General features: G+C 35.3%; 1 protein-coding gene across 1 annotated transcript in view; it reads right to left on the bottom strand.

Annotated features, from left to right (window-relative positions):
• Window positions 1-91: 91 nt before the first annotated feature.
• Window positions 92-25,667, bottom strand: part of LOC113099906 (tetratricopeptide repeat protein 28-like) — a 219,433-nt gene continuing 193,857 nt past the window's right edge. Inside the window, 6 exon segments of the mRNA XM_026264812.1 lie at window positions 92-1,388; window positions 6,857-7,034; window positions 9,647-9,865; window positions 10,898-11,027; window positions 17,733-17,842; window positions 22,539-23,062. Of these exon segments, the coding sequence (XP_026120597.1) occupies window positions 1,223-1,388; window positions 6,857-7,034; window positions 9,647-9,865; window positions 10,898-11,027; window positions 17,733-17,842; window positions 22,539-23,062 (1,327 nt within the window). The 3' untranslated portion in view covers window positions 92-1,222.

Here is a 25,667-nt window from a genome sequence, read left to right as displayed (position 1 = left end):
ATCCGTCTGAGCTGCTCTTTCCCACCGGCAGAGTTTAGATCCATTTCCAGCTAAATGTTTACTAATTGCTTGATGATTTAGTGTTTGACTGTTTTTTTTTTTTTTTGCTCTCTACTATTTGAATGGTTTCTCTTCCTTTAGATTAATACCAAATGGTTTATTTTGGCTAATAAATTGGTCTCTTTTTTTGCCAATGGACTGAGAAATAAGTTTAGATCCATTATGAGCATAATGTTTATTAATCGCTTAATTATCTGGTGTTGATTGGGGTTTTCTTTGCTGTTTGACAGCTTTCTCTTCCTTTAGATAAAAAATTAACCACTTATAGAAAACGAAAAATACCATTTCTATTGCCAATGGACTGAGAAAAAGAAGTTTAGATCCATTACGAGCAAAAGATGCGTAATTATTTGGTGTTGATTGGGTTTTCATCTGCTCTTTGAGTGCCTTCTCTTCTTGTAGATTCATATCAAATGGTTTATTTTGGTTAAATGTTAAAACTATGTACCAATGTCCTGAGAAATGACAAGTTTCCGATTCTCTGGCAAGTGTTGTCATGCAAAAAAATGAATCTTTCTTGTTTTAGATATTTTTCTCATGATTAACACTCAAATTTGGGTCTGTTCCTCACTCTCATAGGACTTCAGAAGACTTGAAATATCGGGAATCACTCAATTTTAACCTCTTTTATGACATGTTTATTAGTCATTTTGGAGCTTGACTTGAAAACATATCAAAAACATGACATATCTCAGCTTAAATAACCTTTGCAGACCTGATGTTTAGGTCTTGAAAAATTGTTTTACAAAACAATAAAGGGCATAAAAATAGTCAACACGATTCATGAGCTACATTTCAACTCTTCTGAAGCAATCAGGGCAAACTTTTCCTTGTTTTTCACTAATAATCTTTACTTCCAGTAACCAGATCAGCGAATTAATCAATCAAACTGGTTCTCTGACATGAATCAAATGATTCATATATAAAAGATGCAACTTTATTAAAAGATTCCAATTCTAGAATCGTTCTTTTGACTTGGATCTTTTCAAGAAATCGTTTGATCACTACTTGTCTAATGAACTTGTCAGTTTTGGCCTTAGAATAAAGCAGGTGACTCATTTGAACCCCTCTTATGTCACTCTAAAGGTGTTTATTTGTCATTTCGACCTTGTTCACTTTCATTAGAGTAAAAATGTGGTCTGAAAACACTTTCAGAAAGAATTTATATGATGAATGTCGCGTCTGACCTGTTGAAGAGGTTGTTTCTGGAAACCATCCTCAAGAAGCCGGTCGGGTCGGTCACTGAGTTGAGTTTATTATTGAGTTCTTCAAACTGCTGATCCAACAGGTCTCCAGCTTCGCTCTCTGTCTCGCTGCTGGAACAAGCTCTGAAACACCAGACATAATGTGATTTATTCAAGCAACAAGTATTACAGTGATTTTACCACAGCTGAGGGAAGCTTTTGGGTATGAAACATGGTACAATCACTGAAGAGTAACTCGGCTTAATAGGTTTTTTTTGATGAAAAACAAGTTCAGTGAATAATTTCATGATGTAAAACTAACAATGAAACAATAAACATCACTTCCGCCAAATAATATAGTCAATTATTCAAGAAATACTCGTTTCTATTGACTCATTTATGTCTATTTTACTTTCTCTGACAACATTTCAATGAAACATAACCGGTAACTCAATTAAGTTTCTCGGCTATGAAAGCTCAACATCTGAGCGATAAACTGCTTCCACTTATAAATACGGCTTTTATATCCAGACAAGCACATGTTTCTTGACATTTCATTCTCAGCGTCCATTGAGATGCAATGCAAAATAACAGAAACTATTTTATAAACGACCAAACAAGTCGAGCCACAATCACACATAATTACTCACGAGAGCAAATTTCTCCGATTAGCTTTAATGAAAAAACAGATCTCTCCAGTAATCTGACTCATCTGAGACCACACACTTGAGTTTCTTCTATTGGGTTAATACATTTTATCCACCTCACCTCGAATACACACAAAAAACGTGCTTAGTTTGCACCTAATGCATGACGCTGATTATTAACTGATTATTTTGGACACATTATCAGATGGCATTACAAAGGGAACATCTGCTTAAGGGAACATCTTCCCCATTTATTGAAATATAACTTTATATATCTCATACTGTATGCACAATGTCATCTGACTTCTGATTATGATTTTATAAATCTCAAAATATGACTTAGATCTCACAGTGAATTCATATATCACATGTTGAATTCATATCTCAAAATATGAAAATATAGCTTAATATTAATACACATCTGACAATAACTATATATCTCAAAATATAGCATTATGTATCTCATATTATAAATAAATACAAACATCACATGCAATTATATCTCACATTTGACTATATTTTACATAATACTACTATATACAGGGGTGCACATACATTTTTTCAGCCTGGTTCTCATAAGAGAACTTGGAGATTTGTTTTGGTCCTCACACTGCATATAACGTGAGCCATTAAATGCAACTATGAATATTATTACACTTTATTTATTTCGTTTTTTTATTATTAAATAATAGTAACTAAACTAAATAATAGTGTGTGATAATATTATTAAAAATAAAAAGCAGTCCTATTATTAAATACAAATGCATTTATTTTATAGTAAATAAACGTAAAAATAAAATGCTAATATTTACTACTACTTTGTTTGTTTGTCTCTTTAAGAAGAATCGCTTTATGTATTCCCAAATTTTAAGTCGCTTTGAAAAAAATAGTCTAAAAATAAATAAACAAAAGCGTTTTCGTCGTATTCAGACTTAAAATCAGCAGGCTTTTATTTTGGCGGGTTACCGACAAGTAAGTATACGCGCTTCCGGGTTTAGCGCTGCTGATTAAAGAGCGTCAGTGGATGAATGTTTTGTATTGTGCTTTGAAACAGTAGGCATGGCCTAGACTGATGCTTTCAGGTTGAAAATAAAACGTATATAGTACAGTTTGTGATCTAAAATGGTAATTGTACATTAACAGCTGTCAACCATGTCCGTACGCAAATGCGCTGTCAGAACATATTTATATTGCGCATTTTTTTTTTTTGGTCGCGCATGCGGAACTGTAGGCCACTTATGTGCACCCCTGACTATATATCTCACTATATGGCATTATTTCTAAATGACTTTATATATTTCATATTACTACATGTATGTATACATCTCACAACACTTGATATCTCACACGGACTTGACACTTCTCTAAATATCTATAATATTACTTTATATCGCACAATACAACTTCATATTTTACACTAACTTTATATTTCTCAAAATACGGCTGTATCTCTGCTTTATATGTATAACTTTATATCTCATAATATGACTGATCTCACATTGACTAAATATTCCTCAATACAGGATCATGTATATTGTATAATATTAATGTATATCTCACAATATGGCTTTAGCTCACAATGTGACTTAATATATCTCATAATATTACTTTATATCTCACAATATGACTTTTCCTGATGCACTGAATGCATGTTGAATTCTCTACAGATGTCTGAATAGCTCGTTAGCGTGTGTTTGTTTAAAGACTTTGCTTTGAGAATGAAAGGGAACGTCTGCTAATCCTCTTCCCTAGATTTCTGAACTATTCCACGATGTCAGCGCACCACTCATTTTGCATCCTTTATCTCTGCAAACATGTTCCGGCGTCCATTGCACTCCCTTAAGATGAAAGCCGTCCCAAATCCAGTTGAAATGTTAATTGAATTCTTTGTCAGGGTTCAACCCTGTAGGACGGGAATAATCTAATTCTGGTGCCAACTAGAAATGAAAAGCACCGGAGGAGTCGAAGAATGAGATCTGCTCTTCATATATTTGGGCTTAAAGTGACAGACTTTGACCCAGTTGTGGGGCGAGCGCTTGCATCTGCGACCTGTCCGCATGCTCTCCTGCACCTGTGCTGCTGTGGGCGGATCTGTTTAGGAAACATGCTTTGGAAATGAAGATGGCTCAGATGTGGAGACAGTGCCATGGGCCGCATGTGGCATGCAGAGATATGCAAGGATGCTTCTATAGTGAGCGACTCTTTAACCTGATCAGGTAGGTTAACTAAGGTTGTTCACACCGGGTCTGAGTTTGATTACGCATCTGGAGAAACACTGGGAGTGCATACAGAAGCTGTTTAGCAGCTGACTAAAACTGAACACGCTGTCTGCGGCGTGCATTTGTCTATAATATGCTAATTATAAATCATCACAGCAGTTTATTTCTGCAAATTAGGCCAAATTGGTTTATGAGCCATAACTCAGACCACAGCTTTTATGTCATCTGTCAATTACTACAACTCATACTAAGGGTTAGTGATTTGATCAAACTCTTAACCAATTCTTCCTGTCCCACTCATGATACCGACATGAATGATTCCTCAAATCATGTGTCTTGTTGAAGAGAGGATGGTAACCGAACAAAACACTGAACAGAATTGTTACTCCCTTTGATCTTCATAGTTTGGTAAAATAAATGGAAATTATCTAAGCAGTGTCTAGTTCAATTTCTCTTTTGTTGTTTGTTTCGTGGTTTTATAAATATGGATGGCTGTGTTGAAAAGCAAGATTGGAGAATATGAAATGTAATGTCATATTTTGAGATACAGTTTGTAATGTTATAATTCAAGATTTAAGAATCTTACGAGCAGCACTCCAGTCAACACACACACAGACCCAAGCAAGCCATAATCGTTCATATTGCAGCCGGTCACGGGTATCACAATTCCTGTTCGTGCCTCTTTCTTTCTGCACAATGAATGGGGTCTTCAAAGGTGGAATATTGCACCCAACCAAGTGGAAAAGATTGCTCGCAGCCCCTCAGTCAAGCGCTAAATTATCCTTTAATGGGCAGGGATGAGCGCAGAGCTCTCTAGTGACTAATGTGCTGGCACCGGCATGAGAGACTCGCGGCTTTCTACGCGCTACACAATAATGGCCTTTGTTTCAGGCTACTGCTTAATTCACACCAGGAGCTTCTGACGTTCTGCCATCCTTCTCCCTGCATTCGGCTCCTCCAAACCTGCCAGCGTCTTCACCTAATTACATGTCAGAGTGAACTCAACACTGCAGCACTGAAACCTTCATGCGAGAGGTGAATAACTCCTCAGCTGCCGCCCGGTTAGGTCTACAGAGCCAGAGATCAGTGTGCTGTGGCCTCCAGCCCTGACAGCATCGGTGAGCGCTGAGATGTGCGTCCTGCACACGCGCACACTCCACCCCGCTGCGCTCAAACACGACCGCATCATCAGGGTATATTTAGGAGGTTGCAGACATTCACACTAACATGAGCACAGCTGCATTCTGCAGAACGTTTACTGTAATATTTTACTGGAAAAGCATGTTCTTAAATCTTGCTTTTCAACATAGCCATCCATATTTACAATACCCTATTTTTTTATATTTTTTCATAATGAGCAACCACTTAGCAGCACCTTAGAAACCAGCTAACAATGCTCTAACATCCCACACACCCTAGAAACAGTAAGAACACCATTGTAACCACCTAGCAATGCTCTAACATCAGTTCACCCTTGGAACCACATTGCAACACCCAGTCAACTCAACACCCTAACAAGCATTAAGAATACCATTGCAACAACCTAGCAATGCTCTAACATCCAGTACACCATTGAAAACACCTAGCAACACATTAACACACATTAAGAGCATCCTAGAAAACCATGTAGCAATGTAGAAATGTCCTAGATTACATTACAAGGTTACATCAGTTGAGAAACACCTTTTAAACCACAAATCACAGTCAGATTTTAATTAAATACAGTACAGACCAAAAGTTTGGAAACATTACTATTTTTAATGTTTTTGAAAGAAGTTTCTTCTGCTCATCAAGCCTGCATTTATTTGATCGAAAATACAGAAAAAATAATAATATTGTGATATATTATTACAATTTAAAATAATTGTTTTTAAATGTATTATACTTTAAATGATCATTTATTTCTGTGATGCAAAGCTGAATTTTTAGGATCATTATCACATGATCCTTTAGAAATCATTCTAATATGATGATTCATTATCAAAGTTGGAAACAGTTCTGCTGCTTAATATTTTTTCAGAACATGTGATACTTTTTTATGATACTTTGATGAATAAAAAGAAAAAAAAAAAGAAAAAAAAAGAAGCTATGTTCTTAAAATATTAATATTTTGTAATAACAATATACACTACTGGTCAGCAATTTGGGGTCAGTGATATTTTTCTTTTTTTTCAATAAAATCAATACTTTTATTCAGCAAGCATGTGTTAAATTGATAAAAAGTGATAGTAAAGAAAATATATTATTACAATATATATTACAATTTTTGTTTTATTTTGAATAAATGCAGTTCTTTTTAACCTGTTATTGATCAAATATATTAGACAGCAGAACTGTTTCCAACACTCATAATAAATCAGAATATTAGAATGATTTCTAAATGATCATGTGATCGACTGGTGTTACATGTGACACTGAAGCTGGAGGAATGATGCTGAAAATTCAGCTTTGCATCACAGGAATAAATTATTTATTTAAAGTATATTCAAATAGAAAACTATTATTTTAAGTTGTAATAATATTTCACAATATTACTGTTTTTTCTGTATTTTTGATCAAATAAATGCAGCCTTGATGAGCAGAAGAAACTTCTTACAAAAAAATTTAAAATAGTAATGTTTCCAAACTTTTGGTCTGTACTGTATATTTGAATAAAATGCATAGTAATAAATCCCAAATAAATAGAATTGAGCTGCAGTGTGCACGTGGTGATGGTGTATAAAGGATGTGTGATTCAGGCATTCACCGGCTGTAGTATGAGTCCACTCCCAGAGCTTCCCGCGTGTTAGCGATGTGCTGCTCCAGAGACGAGCCTCCACAGCCGCCAGCCGCGGGCACAGAGCCTCCGCCGCCCTCCTGGAAGTCTGATGTGCCACCATCCGACGCACCCTCGCCCAGATACACCTCATGAAACTTCAGGATACCTGTGAGACAGAGAGCAACGCTCATGTTGATCTGGACAGAGACAATCTCTGAAATCATACACACTCTGATTACGTTGATTAGTATTGTTACTGGTGATGTTTTATAAAAGCAGTAAGCCATGAGAGGTCACACATTACAGTGGTTTCATCATAGTGAAGGAGTGTAATCTTAAAATATACAAACTCAGGAGATCAAGGTCAGATTTAAGACAATCATCAAGAAAAGTTGAGACCAAACAGAACGCTCTCAAACTCCTGAGAGCATCAGTGCTTCAGACATTGAATGCGTGCTTTGCGTAATAATGAAGAGAGAATACATATAGAGCCACACAAGAGTCATGATCAAGGTCAGCAGTCTCCTGCGAGAGGATAAAATCTAGTTAGGGGAATATTGTAAATGAGCAAAAACACTCTCCGCTTTCAGACATATGTCTGTTTGATTACGTGAGCTTGTCTTTCGGTTACAGACGTTTCTAAGTATTCTCAAAACTTACCCGAGTCAGATGTGTTTATGAAAAAAAATATATATGTGTGTGTGTGTGTGTGTGTGTGTCACACTATAATGTAATGTCACAATATAATGTCACACTTTGATGAGAGAAAGAATTATATATATATATATATATATATATATATATATATATATATATATATATATATATATATATATATATATATATGTGTGTGTGTGTGTGTGTGTGTGTGTGTGTGTGTTTGTGTGTGTGTGTGTGTGTGTGTGTGTGTGTGTGTGAGGGTGGGATTATGGAGGCAGGTGGTACTGCCGCTTTGCGTTAATTCACAGATTTTACCAGCTTCACCAAACAGCAGGCAGCACAATGAAGCCACGGGGAACAGAAGGTGTGAGGAATACGACTGCGACAAACACACCGATCGACTGAGCATGTGCATGTGTATGTGTGTGTGTGTGTGTGTGTGGCACTTCGCGCTACTTTTCTGAAATTGAAAATTTGAGCAAATATTTTTTACTTTTGTTGTAGGATTTTGTTCTGTTTCCAACTTTCACATTTTGTTTGAAAAGTCAGAAACATAAGATAAACAAAGCTAAACTAAAATACAGTATCAAATTGAAAATAAAGTTAACTGAAAACAGTGCTCTGCATACATTGATAGCTTAAAAATATGACATATATAAATATTCAGAACTTTGTAATTTTTTTGTCCTGTTTCTAACTTATATTAACAAATATGCAAATTTTATTTGGAACAATATGTACATGAAAGCTGTGACCTACATATATATATATATATATATATATATATATATATATATATATATAAAGAAAAATCCTACTCATCTAGTTTAGATGCATTTTGTCAAATTAAATGCTTAAAATGTAACAGAAATGTGCGTTTACATATGAGAAAGGCATTAGTTTCACAGAATGATGAGCTTTATTGATCTGTTAGTGTAAATGTGATGTGTGTTGTGATGGTCTGTGCTCAAACAGACAGACAGCGTCTCAGTGTGTCTCCTAAGGCTCTGATGAACTGTTCAGATGTGTGCTGTGTCTGTCTGACACCTCCATCAGCCCCGCCCCACACACACACACACACACACATCCCCGCCTCTACACACACTAACCACACACTGCTGGATCCTACAATTTCCACAGAAAACACAGACAGAATCATGGAATTCAGTTATAGAATGGAATTTACTCTATAATGCAGAATGTCACATAATTTGGCAAATTTAGGATAAATAAATCAAAAGTAGGCTTGTTCACTTGATCAACTCACAATATGGTGGTGTTCAATAAAATCAAATGAAAATTAAATTAAAAAAAATAAAAGAAACAACACAGTATTTGGGAAAAAAAAAAAACATTCCATAGGGCCCTATAATTGTAAAAAAAAAGTAATAATCGAAACTACTATTACAATTTATTAAAGCGTTATAATAGAATCCAGATAAATTAAAATGGAAAAAAACTTTAAGAAAATGTTCAACTGTATGAGTTCCATGATTTTCATTAATCAGACATGATTTTTGATTAATAACAATTAATTGCAAAATAGAAAAAAAAAATGCAATCCATGAAAATGTAAATGGACAGAAACTAAACTTTGGGGTAAAAACTAAAAGAATCCATAAGTTGCTAAAATTAAAATGTTTGTTAAACTTTTAATTGCTTTGCAATTGTTTACTAAAATTTATCTGGAAAAAAGACAAAAATTCAATGTGATGTTTTATCATTCATTTAATTAAACATGCTTTTGATTACTAAAATGTATAAAAATTAAAATAAAAGAAAATTTAAAAAAGACAATTAAGAAGAAAAACAAAAGAGAGAATCCAGAAGATTTTAAACAGAAGAAAAAAAAAAGATTTTGTAGGCCCCTTAAAATATATATATATTTTTACATTTTGAATGAATTGTTGTTACATTTTTAAATGTTCATGATTTGCATTAATCACATGTTTTTCGATTTCTGAAATGTATCAACAAATGAAATGCAACAAAAACAACCAAAACACAATCCAAAAATTAAAAAGGAACGCAGAACCTTACATGGTACTTCAGCTTGTGCAAGGGCACCTTGGGAGTTCATTAATCAATGCTTGTGAGGTTTGAACCCGAGTGTCTTACCGGAGCCGGGGGCCAGGAGCCAGCTGTACAGGTATCCTGCCGCCAGAGAGAAGTAGAGCACCAGGGCCCTCTGCCCGTTCACAGTGTCCAGGATGTGCTCCACGGTCACGGGCGTGTAGGGGTCAGAGTCCTGCTGACCCGTCTGTCTCTCCACCAGCAGGTCAGCAAAGGCCCGAGTGCGTCCACGCTCCGCCACGGCCAGAGCTTCATCATGGTGACCTGAGCAGAGGTCAGAGGTCAGAGGTCAGCGCTGGTCTTCATAAACCCATCAATACATACATGTATGTCTAACTTCATTTCCAGAGATCTTTGACTGTTTCATGCAGTGAACTGCAGGCCACAGAATTTCACTTTCATAAAGATCCTCACATAAAACCATCATCAGAAAACTAGCATAGTATGCTAACTACTTTAATTGTTAATTGACACATTAAAATGATCAAACATGACAATGAAGACATAATAAGGCTATAAAGGATTATATTTCAAATAAATGCTGTCCTATTTCTAGTTTTCTATCAGTTTCCAGAGAAGTATGAAGCAGCACCTCTGTTTTCAATGTTAGAATGATTTCTGCAGGATCATGTGATCGTAGAGTAATGATGCTGAAAAATTCAGCTTTGCATCACTGGAATAAATTACATTTTAAAATGCATTCAAAACAGCTCATTTAAATTATAGAAGTGTTTCACAATATTTCAGTATTTTTGATTAAATACAGCCTTGGATTAGCATAAGAGACTGCTTTCAAAAACATAAAAAAGTCTCACGACTACAAACTTTCAAATGGTAGTGCATGTCTATTTATTGATTTATTTGCAAGTTCACTGCAAAAACTCCTATGTTAATGAGTATTTTTCAATCCAAAAATCCTCGAAAAACATCAAGCTGCTTCAGACGCAACATTGCATAATATATTTTTCACATTTCTAACAAGTTAAAAACAAGTGAAAAATTCAGCCAGTGCAGTAAATACCAAAAACACTAATAAATAAAAGTTTCAAGCATTTTAAGATTTTAACTAGTAAACAAGTCCAAAAACTCATTAAGAAGTCACATTTTGCCGTCTATCCACATATTAATGTCCAGTCAGCTGGTCATTACTGCAACACAAACCCCTGCAGACTGATAGAGGGCTTATTTAGCATTAAGGACCGCACATTAATCTTACATACACAGATAAGCAGTTTTATGCTCTGAATGGATAATGCATGATATAAGCAGGATGAGATAGAAGGAGAATATTTATACCGAGGCTGACAAGGACCCTCTGGAGAGCCTGGTACGAGGAGGTCTGCAGGTCGAACAGAGAGAGCTTGTAGTCGGTGCTGTGCTGCGCTTCATGACGAATGGTCTCGAACAGAGCCGACGCACGGTACAGCTGTGAGGCAAGAAACAAGATTTTGTGCATTACTCACACATGTGTTAATAATAAAAGCACTGACCTGCCCTGACACAGAAACACTGGCATGTGTGTTATCACGCTACGGAGAAACATGACGCCTGAAGAGAGCAGTGAGTGAGTGTGGATGCAGTGCTCGGATGAAGACAGCCGAGGGCAGCAGACCTCCACTCCTAAAACACACCAGTTCCTTTCGAAACTTATTCTCTTGTTGCCTTTAATCAAATCATAGCAAGTCCAGATGAAACGCTTATATGTGACATGAGTCTAAACCAATCTAAGCACATGAACGTGCTCCATTTATGCCGGCCGGTCTGGTTCTCGTATAGCAATCGAAAGTGTGAGTTTGTGAGTGACGTGGTATTTCTGGCTAATGATATCCTCTCGTTCACAGCAGCGGAGGGAAAGACAGCATCAGCGTACGTCTGTCTGTGACGCTGCCACCGCATGTCTGACACACTGTCAGAGAGAAGACACGCGTGTAGCATTGACGTACATCTTGAGAACAATCGAACTTACGATTTTCAGTAGTGTAACAGATATGCCTTCAATGTAGCTTTTCTAGTAGCAAATAGTAATGAGCTTTTAATTTGTAATGCATTTTTCATCATTTTGTATTGCACATGCAATAATCAAATACACTCTTTTCTCTTAAGTAGTTTTGGGATGACTGATTCATTTTACTCAGGATTCACTAGCATGCTTCATGTACAGTAAATACTGATTCACATGTAATTTAGAGATCAAATATATGATTCAATGATTCAACAATTCAATTGATGAAAAAAAGATTCACTTTTCAAATAAACAATTCACTGACTTATCAGAATTCACACATCCAGTATATGATTCACTGATTAAAGGAATGATTCAGCGTTCGAATAAATGATTCAATAAATGGAATATTTGATTTGAAGATCACATGATTCAATGATTAAATAAACAATTTGCTGATTAAATAAATGATTCACTCATGAAATAAATGGCTCCCTTAACAGAATTATCTTATCAAATATAGAACCTACAGATCAATTATTATGATTCAGTTATTAATTAAACGATTTAATGGACAAAGCCATTTCAGCTTTGTTTTTCCATAAAAATATAAAATATTAATTAACTTTACAAGCAAACGTACCAGCTTAATATTGCATAAAAGTAATGACTTGTTTTAATAAAATGTCTGCAATTTTTTTTCTTTTCTTATCCCACTGGCAAATATTTGTTTCTTGATTTATGCATAAAATTGTCTAAATTAAGTGAGGTTAAATTTCATTACACTTAAAACCAGGAAAACACATTTAGCATGAGAAATATTAATATTAGTGACTAATGCAACCTGCCCCAAGCAAACATGTCTTGTTTAAAGAATACTAAGATTAGTTAAAATTAGTTAAAAACACTGTTGAATGTGTTTTAAAAGGGCAGCTGGACTGTAGTTGTCAAGTTGTCCTGCTTCAAATGAGGAGTAGCTTTTAGTTTAGCGCCCGCAGTGCTGCCTGATATTGCATGTCTGGGTATTTATGTGTTTTCGAGGTGTGTGTGTGTGTGTGTGTGTGTGTGTTTGTGGCGTGGAATGCAGTGTTTCTCAGGGGTTCGGCTGCAGAGAGCCCTTCATCAGCATACAGCACGGCCAGCCTGCAATCAATTAAGAGTGGAATGCATCAGCACACACACACACACACACACATACACATATACGCACACGCACACGCACACGCACACACTCCATCTGCAGTGCTCCAGAACTATCTATACATCACACACAAGTGAGTCACCAGGGAGGAAAGCTACTATTACTACACTCACAAAACACACACACACACACACACACACACACACACACACACGCACACACACACACTGTTCTATCAGCTGACTCGAGTTTGCTGATTTTCTCCACTCTACAGCCTGAAACAGATACAAACTCCCAGCCAACACATGTACAAGAGTGTGAACATATTTAAAGCTACAGTGTGTCATTTAGTGATTAAAGAAATATTACAACTAAAAATGAACATTTGCTGAAAATGTACTCACCCTCACGTCATCGAAGATGTAGGTGAGTTTGTTTCAAGGGAACAGATTTGTAGAAATGTAGCATTGCTTCACTTGCTCACCAGTGGATCCTCTGCAGTGAATGGGTGCCGTCAGAATGAGAGTCCAAACAGCTGATAAAAACATCACAATAATCCACACCACTCCACACTTAATGTCTAGTGAAGAGAAAAACTGAATTCTGACTCTCATTCTGACGGCACCCATTCACTGCATAGGGTCCACTGGTGAGCAAATCTGTTGCCTATTAAGAAACAAGCTCATCTACATCTCAGATGTGCTGAGGGTTAATAAACATTGGCCAGCAACACTGACCTGAGCCATATCTAGAGACAACACACCACCTAACAATCATTTATCCGCTTTGGCAAACACCACTCTAATTTGCAGTTTATTTTTATTTTTTAATGCATTTACTGAGAAGAGAATGCATCCCAAACTGTCTTTTGGTGAGTCAAGGGAAAAATGTGGCAAAAGTGATGCATCCTCGTTTGATTGTGTTGTGTAGTGCACAAACATCTGGACGTCTTAACAAAAGCGGCACCCATCTGAACGTCTCTGATATGATCGTGTAGTGCGTGGTGTGTTTGTTTGATTGAAAGCTGCCGCCAGATGCATGTGAGACTCAAGTCTGACGGTTTCTCACTCTTTCAGACTGAACTATAGCACGTCCCTCCCCAATGGCACAGCTGCCTAATTGACAAGACTGGCTGCACGATGATCTAAACACATTATCCTCTAATCTTCTGTCTCCCTGTAGACGTTCAGCACATATGTGATCAACATCCTTCTCTGTGCCGTACCCGAGCCGTGAGACTCGCTCTGTAATTTACAGAGGGATGAAGAACAATCTAGAGCTTCCTCCCCAGACGGCCATGATGAAATGTGATCCGAGCAGACGATTAGAGAGACGACTACAACCACTGTCACCGTCTGAGACGATGACCTCCAGAAATCATCAAAGAAATCAAATAAAAGCTGAGCTCAAAAAATAATCTCAGGGGTTCAGTACACCTCAGGCTGGTTTTATGTTATTGATTGAAAAGTTTAGTCCACAAAGCAATCCTAAAATATTACAGGAAAACATCCAGTGATTTTTTTTTACTGCTCAATATTTGCAAACAGAGATTTTTTTCACCTTTCTAATATATTTTTCATCAAAAAACACTTTATATTAGTTTCATATGTAGCAACACTCACCTATGAGTCTTTTAAAGAGTTAAATCTTTGCAATAATCTACCACTGTCCTTAAAATAAAACAGACTAGAACAAATAAACATCGATATACAGTATACTACCATTCAAAAGTTTGGGTCGGTAAGATTTTTAATGTTTTTAAAATAAGTATTTTATGCTCACCAAGGCTGCATTTATTTAATAAAAAATACAGTAAACACAGTAATATTGTAAAATATTATTGCAATTTAAAATTTATGTTTTCTATTGTAATATATTTTAAAATGTATTTTATTTCTGTGATCAAAGCTGTATTTTCAGCATCATTCCTCCAGTCTTCAGTGTCACATGATCTTCAGAAATCATTCTAATATGCTGATTTCCTGCTCAAGAAACATTAATCATTATCAAACAGTTGTGCTGCTTCATATTTTTGTGGAAACCATGATGCATTTTATTTTGAAGGATTCTTTGATGTGTAGAGAGTTCAAATGAACAGCATTTATTTGAAATAGAAATCTTTTAAAACATTTTAAATGCACTTTTAATCAATTTAATGCATCTTTGCTGAATATAATAAACAATTTTTTAAGGCTTTTTGAACCCAATGGTTTTAAACAATAGCACATATAAAAACCAGCTGATATATATCATGCATCCCTAGAATATTATTAAATGCTATGACTATTTCTAATACACAATATCCCAAAAGACATTTAAACTAAACTCTCTAGGGTATTTCAGATGCTTTGAGGTTAATTTCTGTTTTTCTAACGATTCAGTTGAATCATTTAGCAATGATTCATGAATCACTCGACCGTAAAAACGCATATCAAGTGGAGTGGAAACATTGTGGTGCTTTCCAAACAAAGCTTGTTGAAGAGCTTCAACATGTAGATACTTATAGAGTTTTTATCAAAATGTAGACGTTTGTATTTTTATATCTTCTCTTTCTGTTATAGTTTTATTTTTTATTTTTTATGTTTTCGTCATTTAAGGTTTGTTGTTGTTTTTTAATATCTATATAATGTTTTATCTATATAATGTTTTAGTTATTTTAGATCATCGATTTAAACTAAATTAAAAAGAGAAAGATTAATTTGGTAACCAGTTGAATAAGGGGCCGTTCACATATCGCGTCTTTTGCGCGCTCAAGTCCGTTATTTCCAATGTAGGCGCGTGGTATGTGCGCTCATAATGTAGGGGACGCGGTCGCGATGCGCACGTTTTTCCCAGGCGCGTCCACACCGTAATGAGTTAAAAACATCTCAACTTTTTAGAATGCCGCAAGCGCACAGCGGGTCATGTGACAAGAACTAACCAATCAGCTTCATCCTTTCCAGTAACAATGTTGAAAGCTCAGCCAAGATGAAGGAACAGCTAATCATAGCTGTATATGGATTGCCATTTTGAAATAAATTTAGTACCAGAGCTACTGAGAGAAATTTTTAGTGCTGCAAATACATTTTTCCTTTGCTGAAATTTCCGTGTCTTCATGGAGAGAGCACGTCATTATTGCTTAGCAAAGGCAGACGCCTCAGGAGCACTTCTGCCCGAGCGATTTGGAAAGAAGGAGAAAGCGGCACGCCTAGCGTTTTCCACGCGTTTTAGGTGCGATATGTGAACGGCCCCTAAGATAGCATTCTTAAAACTGAAATTAATATTATTATCACTAATTAAATTAAAACAAATAATTTATTAATACTATTTTAAACATTAAAATAAAATAATAATACAAAATATAATAATACATATCAGTCATTTTAGTACAAAAAAATATAGAAATATTAATTTGTTAACTAGTTGAAATAAAATTGCGTTAATAAATATTATTATTAATACTACTTAAATTAATAAACTTAATTGTTTTAATGTTTAATCGGTTTTAAAGTCACGGTTCGGTTCATTTTCGGAACAGTAAGGGAAAGAAACATTACACTGCAGGTTGTTTATTACTATAAACTTTTTTTTTTACAATTTGTTTACACTTTTTAAAATACTTTTTAATAAAATATATATAAAATAAAAAAAAGAATAGGAAATAAAATACTGCTGCAAAGTTCTCCACTAAATAAAATACTCTCAGTCTCAAACCAATATCACATAATAAAATATAATGACAAATAAAAAACTATGATTACAGTGCAGAATTACCAATCCCAGCTTGTAGGCCTGCTCATATTATAAAAATATATATAACTTTTCCAAAGTGACCTGCTCAGATTTCGTTATTGCGTTCACACTCGCGTGATGCCTTTTGAAAACCTTAGACTATGTTTAATGGAATATTGCACCTGTTAAACACAGTCTATTTTGCCGTCAATACTGTTGATGGTGTCCTTTATCAGTAGGCTTTATATTTATGCTCAACATAAAGTATAGATATTTTTGTCGTGAAGACAAGATCCTGGTCTGTCGGCGGCCTCCCTCTATGTCACCTACAGCAGCAGCAGCGCGCCAGCGCCACGTCAGGCACGATTTTGGTGAGTAAAGACACAGAAAACGCAAAGCAGCCGTAACGCAACTGACACACAGCAGAAACGCCACGCTCATGCCACGCAGCCAGTGTGTCACCAGCCTTAGAATCAGCCGCAGGGCGGGATTTGCGCTGAACACGGAGACTTCCACCACTTAATATGTTCATTTGGAAACACGAAAATGTATATGTTCAGCAAACAAAATATTGCATTCGGTACACACGTGCACCGTACCGAAAGCCCTTTACTGAAACGATCCGGTACGAATACACGTACCGTTACACCCCTAATTAATACCATTTAAAATATTATAATAAAAATATAATATAATAAAAATATCAGTTGAATATATACAGTGAATCAATTTTAATTAATTTGGTAACTACTTGAAATACAATTAACTGAATTTTATATTATTAGTACTACTTACATTTATAAAATTAACTATGTTAATAATATTTTAAATGTTACAATAAAATAGTACAAATGTAATATAATAAAATAAAAATAATATAAATATTTTAAATCAGTTAAAGTTTATTTCCTTAACTTTTTGCTTTTAGCTGTAGATGGAAGCAGTGATTGCTCAAACAAACCCTGAGCTGGAGTGTGTGCTGATGACGAGGATCTCGTTTGGGCTGACAGGCCTGGATCAATCAGGGCTTAAAAGCAGAGAGTGTGTGTTTGTGCAGCTGGACTTCCTGAACAGCAGATTCGGCTTCTTTGTTTGCCTCACAGAATGATGAAGTCACAAGTGAAGAGACCAACGGAGATAACAAGTCCGCAAACATCCGAAACACACACACACACACACACACACACACACACACGTCTGCCTACAGACACATCATTAGAAGCAGAGACAGTGAAGTTCTGTCAAGAAGAGCGTTCATGAGCATCCTGTGCATCTGTGCGGAGACTGCAGGAAATTGGCTGTGTGTGTGTGTGTGTGTGTGTGTGTGTGGACAGTACCTGGTGCTGGGATTCCTCCAGATTGCCGCTGGCCCACAGTGAGAGCCCCAGACGGTGTCGGATCTTGGCCTCATCCTCCCGACGACCCAGCTGCTCCGCTAGACGCAGACCTGAGGCACAAAACACAAATAAATGTTTTAAGTAATTTTTGTTTAGGAATTTTAGCACTTCAACTTACTTTACTGGTTGCAAAACATTAATAAGTTCTATTTAAAAAAAATAATATTTTAATTTAATTCAATAAAAAAATGGGATCAGTTTTATTTAACTTCAACAACACTGATTTGACAAAAAAGCATCATAAATACAGTATCACATTAAAGTAGTAGTAAATCAAGCATACTGTGTTTGGTTATAAAATAAGCTTTTATAAACGTGAACATAAACAACATTTTAAATTTTCAGAGACTAACAATTTAAATGTACGTCTTTACTGTGTTTTCTCTCTCTCTTTTTTTGGTGAAAACATTTTAATTTTTTGGAAGAAATTAATCCATTTATTCACCAAGGACACATTAAATTGTTCAAAAGTGAAAGTAAAGACATTTATAATGTTACAAAAAAAAAAAAAAAAAAGTATATTTCAAATAAACGCTGTTCTTTTGAGCTTTCTATTCAGTAAAGGACCCTGAAAAATGAATCAAGGTTTCCACAAATGTATTAAAAAGAACAATTGTTTAAATGGGAATATATTATATTCTTTTATTTAATCCTTTTTTTCCCCTTCCCTTTTCCCTGGAAGAAAGAAAACCATATGGTTTTGGAACAGCATGAATTTTTTTGGCTGAACTATAATTTTAATAAAAGCATAATCAAAACTCTCAGCACTTGAAGCCAGAAGTGGTTGAAATCGGTTGAAAGCAGCTCTAGTGTGTCTAGTATTTAAACTCATATTTGCAGCGCTCTGAAATTAATCATCCTAAAATAACAGGCTCTGAAACATTCCCTTGTCTTTTCTTCCTCCTTTCTCTTCATTCTCTCTGTTTTTATGTTTTTCATCATCAATCTTTGACACGGCTGTCAGGACGCGCGGGTATTTAGGTCTCATCAGACACTGATCTGAGGAAAAGCCTCAGAAATGATCTTTCTCATTCAACACAGACTTTAATCAGCGTTTCAATCCCACTTTGATTCCTCCGTCTCAGTGAAGTTCACACTCAAAACAAAAGAAACGTACGGTAAAACACACCCTTCTTCTGCGACTACACTACGGTACATTGGTCTGAATTACGCATGCATACATCTGAAGTCATGTCTCTAATAGGTTAACTCTACGACCCTGATGTTTGAAAACAATGCTTTTATTATTTCTAACAGGAAGTAGAATGAAGTATATATACTGTTGGGCAGTCAGATTATCAATCAATCAAAGGTCATGTCTATTGCATTGTGGGTTGCTCTCAATGTGCTCTGGTTGCATAATATCATATTCAAATGTAATAATGCAGAAGATTTGCATACTGTGCACAGAACACATACTATATACAGTAGGAAAAGTATATTTTTGTAAAAATGTAATTTATGTGAAATACTGTACACCGGTCTGATAAATGGAAGGCCATATCAGCTGTGATCTCTTTCTTGGATTATTTTAGTGGATTGGCAAAAATTGCATTTGACTGACACCAAACTGGATTAAAAATGTGGAATAATTTTTTATATCTGAGATGATGCTTGCATAATATATACTCTTTCAAAATAGATTGAAACACATCAATAAAGTACACCGAAATCTAAAATAAACATTTGGAAGTAAATACAAATCTTGAATAAGAAATGTGCATAAAAAATAAAAAAAAATCATAAACACACACACACACACATATATATATATATATATATATATATATATATATATATATATATATATAATTTATATATATATATATAAATTTATATATATATATTTGGTCATGTGTATATATATGTATATATATATATATATATATATATATATATTTATATGTATATGTGTATATGTATATATATATATATATATATATATATATATATATATAAAAGAAAATGTATATAAAAATATAAATAAATAAATAAATAGAAATGTACAATGAAATATCTACATAATGTAAAATAAAAAAATTATAAAAATGCAAAATTACTATAAACGCAAAATATGTATATATAAATAAAATAAATACAAAACATACAAATATACATTTTTATACATAAATTTTATATATATATATATATATATATATATATATATATATATCTATCTATATCTATATCTATATATATATATATATATATATATATATATATAAATTAATTAAATAAACATTTTAACATGTATTAATAAATAGAAATGTAAACAATGTCTATAAATAAAATTAATAAAAAAGGAAAAAAAAAATATGTCTACGTAAACAGATAATATTCTCAAGGACAATCTTAAAGTACATTCAGCCGGACAAACTATGAGCAGAACCGTCCGTTCAAGAGCTCACCATCCCACGTGTGTCCACCTCTACACAACTCTAATCTCACAAACGTCAAACTGATGAGAGAGAGAAAGTTTCCTCTCATCCGCCGCTCGTGAGGAGGCCACTCTCAGTTAATTGGCTGTCAGACGGAGGGACACGGTGGCCTTTGGTGTAGCGGATATGCATCTGGCCTTTTCCCATTCTCTCACTGCTCTCTCACAGCGGGAAAGCAGTCAGGTAATTGTCAAAAGTCCTGGATGAAGGTGATTAGAGCATCATCTGAGAGAACGGCCGCCCGTGAGCCGCTCTGTTCCTGACGGCTGACAGAAAGTCATTTCAGAAAGACCGGCGGTTTTTTTTTTAAAGGGGACACCAGTAATTCAACTACAAACCCTTCCAACAAAACGCTCTACTTTGGTCATGTGTGGCTTAGCGCTCTCTCTATGAATAAGTCTCAAATAGGATTATTATGGTGACATACGGCTCGATTAATAACACGCTCTGGTTCAGAGTGGCACCAGAAGCCAAACAAATGAGCTGAGTCTCAATGTCCTCTTGTGGGAGCGAAGCACCAGATGTCTCTCTGAGTGTGTCAACATGAGCTTCAGAGCTTAAACGGACGTCTGTACCCCAGTCAACAACGTCCTAACAACTTTAGCCATTTCAACCTCGACTGAATAAAGATCTGAGAGTGGTATAAGGGTGAAGAAATTATATGCATTATTATGCATATATTAATTGCATTAAATTCATAGAAAAAGACAATTAAACAGGCAAACATATCCCAAAGCCTTGCTTTGACTACACCTGTTTCCATTTAAGCTATGAATAAAGTTAGCCAAACATCTGAACAAATTCATTAATCATTTATTCATTTGATTCTAATCAAATAAAACAGTAAGATAAAAAAATATATATATTTAGCAAAGATGCATTAAATTCATCAAAAGTGGCAGTAAATATATTTAGAATGGTATGAAATATTTATTTTTCAAATAATTGCTGTTCTTTTGAACTTTCTCTTTATGAAAGAATCCTGGAAAAATCTATAGCCGTTTATACAAAATTAGGAAAAGCGTTATACAAACAAATTTGACTTGACACTGTAAATAAATAAATAAATATTATGTATAATATATTTGTATGAGTCACATCAGCAGCAATATAAGATGACGATATCTAATCAATAATTATTAATATGAAAATATGACTTTCTTATATAGCTAGCTAGAGACAGACAGACAGACAGACAGACAGATAGATAAACAGATAGACAGACAGATAGATAGACAGACAGATAAACAGATAGATAGACAGACAGACAGACAGATAGATAGATAAACAGATAGACAGATAGACAGACTGATAGACAGACAGACAGATAAACAGATAGATTGACAGACAGACAGACAGATAGATAGACAGATAGACAGATAGACAGACAGACAGACAGACAGATAAACGGACAGATAAACAGATAGACAGATAGACAGATAAACAGATAGACACATAAACAGACAGATAGAAAGACAGACAGATAGATAGATAAACAGATAGACTGACAGACAGACAGACAGATAGATAAACAGATAGATAAACAGATAAACAGATAGACAGATAGATAGATAAACAGATAAACAGACAGATAGAAAGACAGACAGACAGATAGATAGATAGATAAACAGATAAACAGATAGACAGACAGACAGATAGATAGACAGACAGACAGACAGACAGACAGACAGACAGACAGACAGATAAACGGACAGATAAACAGATAGACAGATAAACAGATAGACAGATAAACAGACAGATAGAAAGACAGACAGACAGATAGATAGATAGATAAACAGATAAACAGATAGACAGACAGACAGATAGATAGACAGACAGACAGATAAACAGATAGACAGATAGACTGACAGACAGATAGATAGACAGACAGACAGATAAACAGATAGACAGATAGACTGACAGACAGATAAACAGACAGATTGATAGATAGATAAACAGACAGACAGATAGACAGACAGACTAAAAAAAATTAGATTTAATTAAAAAATTAACATTTTCTAAAAAAAATATATATAAATGATGCACATGATGGACATTTTATCTGGAGTTTGTATCAAGCCTAATCTATGCAACATCACAATGTTTGCATAAGAATCTGTGGATGGAACCCAATTAAATATATCACACAGACTCTTTTGACTTGTGCCTGTAAACAACTCCCCTAGCAACCACAGAGCAACACTCCAAACATCTTAGCAACTGCATAAAAACCTGGATCTCAGTTTGACAGAATAGGATTTTCTCACTGAAACCACTGTGATTTTCCACATGTCTGTTAGTCTCTTACCTTCCTGCAGGTACATGACGGACTGTGAGTAGTTCTGCAGAGCGTGGTGTGTTCGTCCCAGGCTGCTGTAGGCCAGAGTTTTAGCCACCAGGTCGTTGGTCTGCGCTGCGATGCTCAGGTGCTGCTCCTGATACACCACGGCACGCTCGAAATTACCCAGCGACTCGTAAGTGACTCCCAGGTTCCCGTAGGCCCGTCCCTGACAGCTGCTGCTGCCCGTCTCCTCTGCGATCTGGAGGTCCAGCTGGTGAAACTGAAGGGCCGTGTCGTGTTCGCCCATCAGCTGATACACAGCGCCCAGGCCACAGCTGGCATCACCCTCCAGCAGTCGATCTTGTGTGTCGCGGGCGATGGCGAGCTGCCGCTCCAGGCAGGAGATGGCCTGCTCGTAGTTACCCAGCTGGCTGTGCAAGCTGCCCAGTTCTCCGTACGCCTGAGCTTTTCCTCCACACTCTCCCAGCTCATGCGCCACCACCAACCGCTTCTCAAAACACACCAGAGACTGCTGAAGGTTCCCCATCGCCCTGAAAAACACAGCAACATCATACATATATACTGAGAGGAAATACTTTGATAAAACTGAACAATCTGACTGGTTGAGACACATTGTACAGTAAATGTATAATCGCACAGCTCTTTATATAAAGCTGGATATGTAAGTATATATACTGTATATACATACAGTAGGACTCATGTACAGTGATTGTTTGTAGTATCTCAAAATGTAAAGTATATGATTATAAGTATTTAAGATATTAAGATATTATTAGCATTAACATCATGGTTTTCTGTAAAGCTGTTTTTGGCCACAATGTGTACTGTTGAAAACACTATACAAAGATATTTGACTTGACATTGTGAATAAACAAACAAACAAACAAATATTATGTATAACAATAATATCTCAAATTGTATTTCTACTACTTCTAATATAATTCTAAATTAATTTCTAAACATTTTAAACACACAGTAAAAGAAGAGAAGATCAAAAAAACTTAAAAAATATGACCGTCACGTTGTAAGTTAGTTAATAATTATATAAGTTTATGTTTTGTCACGTGTGTGCATATATTTGCAACTTTAGTAAATTGTAAAAAAAAACATATCAACAGCAATAAGATAAAATATGACAATATCTAATCAATAATTCTTAATACTAAACATTTAAATGAAATTACTTAATAATAAATAAATAAATCAGTTATTTTCCAAAGAATTTTCTCTGTCTATAATGTATTTAATTTTAATTAAATATTCCAATTTATTTTATTTTACAATAATTTTACATGTATAAAAAAGAGTAAATCCAAAATACTGAAAAACAAACCTGATCGTTATTATATATAATTTAAAATATATACAAATAATTATATATTAATATTCAATTGATGTGTGGTCACAAGTGTCCATATATTTGGAATTTCCTTTTTTTACTACAACAATTACTACTAATAATAATTCCAATAAAATGACTGTTATTAGAATTACATCGTTCTGCCAAGTAAAATAGTTTAAAATAGTAAAATAGCAGTATTATAGATACCTTAGTGCATTAATAGACAATTCAACTGATGTCACCACTTGCATATTTCGTCCTCTTGGATTTTAACATTTCAGTGATTTTACTACGGTTAAATCTGGTTTATTGCTTTATTAGCACGCAGTGTCTCTGCTTCCAGACTGTGGTATAATCAAATAGATATAAGTGCAATGTACATTTCAATTGGACTCTAATAAATTCAAGAATGTTTACAAGCTGATATCAAATTTACAGAGCGAATTGGAGATTTATGCATTCCTTCTCACATGAAACAGAATCTCGAAATGCAGTCTAGTTTAATGCTGCTAATATACTGAATGTGAGGGAACCGCGAGGGACGGCGTGCTTTAGATCGATATGAGCTGTTCCAGAAACACACAGGTGGCAGGATGGAGCCAATGCAACTTCATTTAGAAAGAGAAATGCAGTCCATACGCTCGAGAGAGCGTGTTTGAAACTGCCTTTGGTTACGGCTCTCTGTGGAATAACAAAACCAGGCTTAATTCATACAGGCCAGGGACTCGCTCACTACTTAGGTAGCATAAAGGCGATGCATCATTACCCCTTGTTGTCCTGTCACTTGAAATTACAGCAACATCAGTCTTGTTGAAAGGCACTGCCTCATTTCAATGTAAATGAAACAAATAGCTTTTAACGCAGGCCTTTAATGAGGTTCTTGTTGGATTCCTCTGCGCTATCTAAGGTAAAGCTCGTCTCCACTGAGGGGAGTGCAAGCGCATTGTCACAACTGACAGTGTCATTTACCTTCCCGTTGGACCGCGGGAAGGACGGGGGTTTGGGTTTAGATGAGCTTGGGTCGTTGCGGGCCCGGTGTGAGTTTTCTTCCCACAATCCTCAGCGTCGAGCTTTGACAGGGCCCTGCAGCAAACCATTCATCATATTTCCATGCCCGTATACTCGTAGGTAAGCAGAATCCGCTAGGGTTTGAGATGCGAGCTGGATCGCTTAAAGGGCTGATTGGATGTTAATTAAAATGGATGTGTGGCTGATCACGCTGAGGATGCTGGGTAGACATGTATGGAGTGCATAGCTGCCCACAGAACAGCTTGGATTTTTGAGAAATCAAGCTAGTTCATTTTAGAATGAAGACTTTAGACTAAATTTAATGCTATTACATCTAATAACAGAATATCAAACAAAGATCTGTTGCAATAAAATAAGTTTGTTGAAGACCAAAAGTATTATGTAACTTTGCATTAGGTTTGAAACAAGCATTATCATGCAAACAAATCTTTAAATAAGAGTTTTCAAATGAATTCACTATTCATTTTGGGGTGAACTATCCCTTTAAGTAAAAAACTGTATGAATGGCATTTTGTTATATAACAAAAAATATCAAAATCATAAAACAATAAATCTGCTGTTGAAGACAAAAGTATTGCAATCAACAGCTAAATATATTATATATCCAATATTTCTGTATTTGCAATGCAAAACTCTGAATCAAAGATTTCTTTCAAAAATATGCACAGTATCACATATGGAATTTTTGTTAATATTAATATGTACTAAAACGACATGTAATTAAATGTTGTTGTGTATTACATGCCACATGGATTAACGTAAAC

This window comes from Carassius auratus, unplaced genomic scaffold, assembly GCF_003368295.1.
Source record: "Carassius auratus strain Wakin unplaced genomic scaffold, ASM336829v1 scaf_tig00217085, whole genome shotgun sequence".
NCBI classification, from domain to species: Eukaryota; Metazoa; Chordata; class Actinopteri; order Cypriniformes; family Cyprinidae; genus Carassius; species Carassius auratus.
Note: the sequence above shows the minus strand (reverse complement) of the source record. Positions and strands in the feature narration are given on the sequence as shown.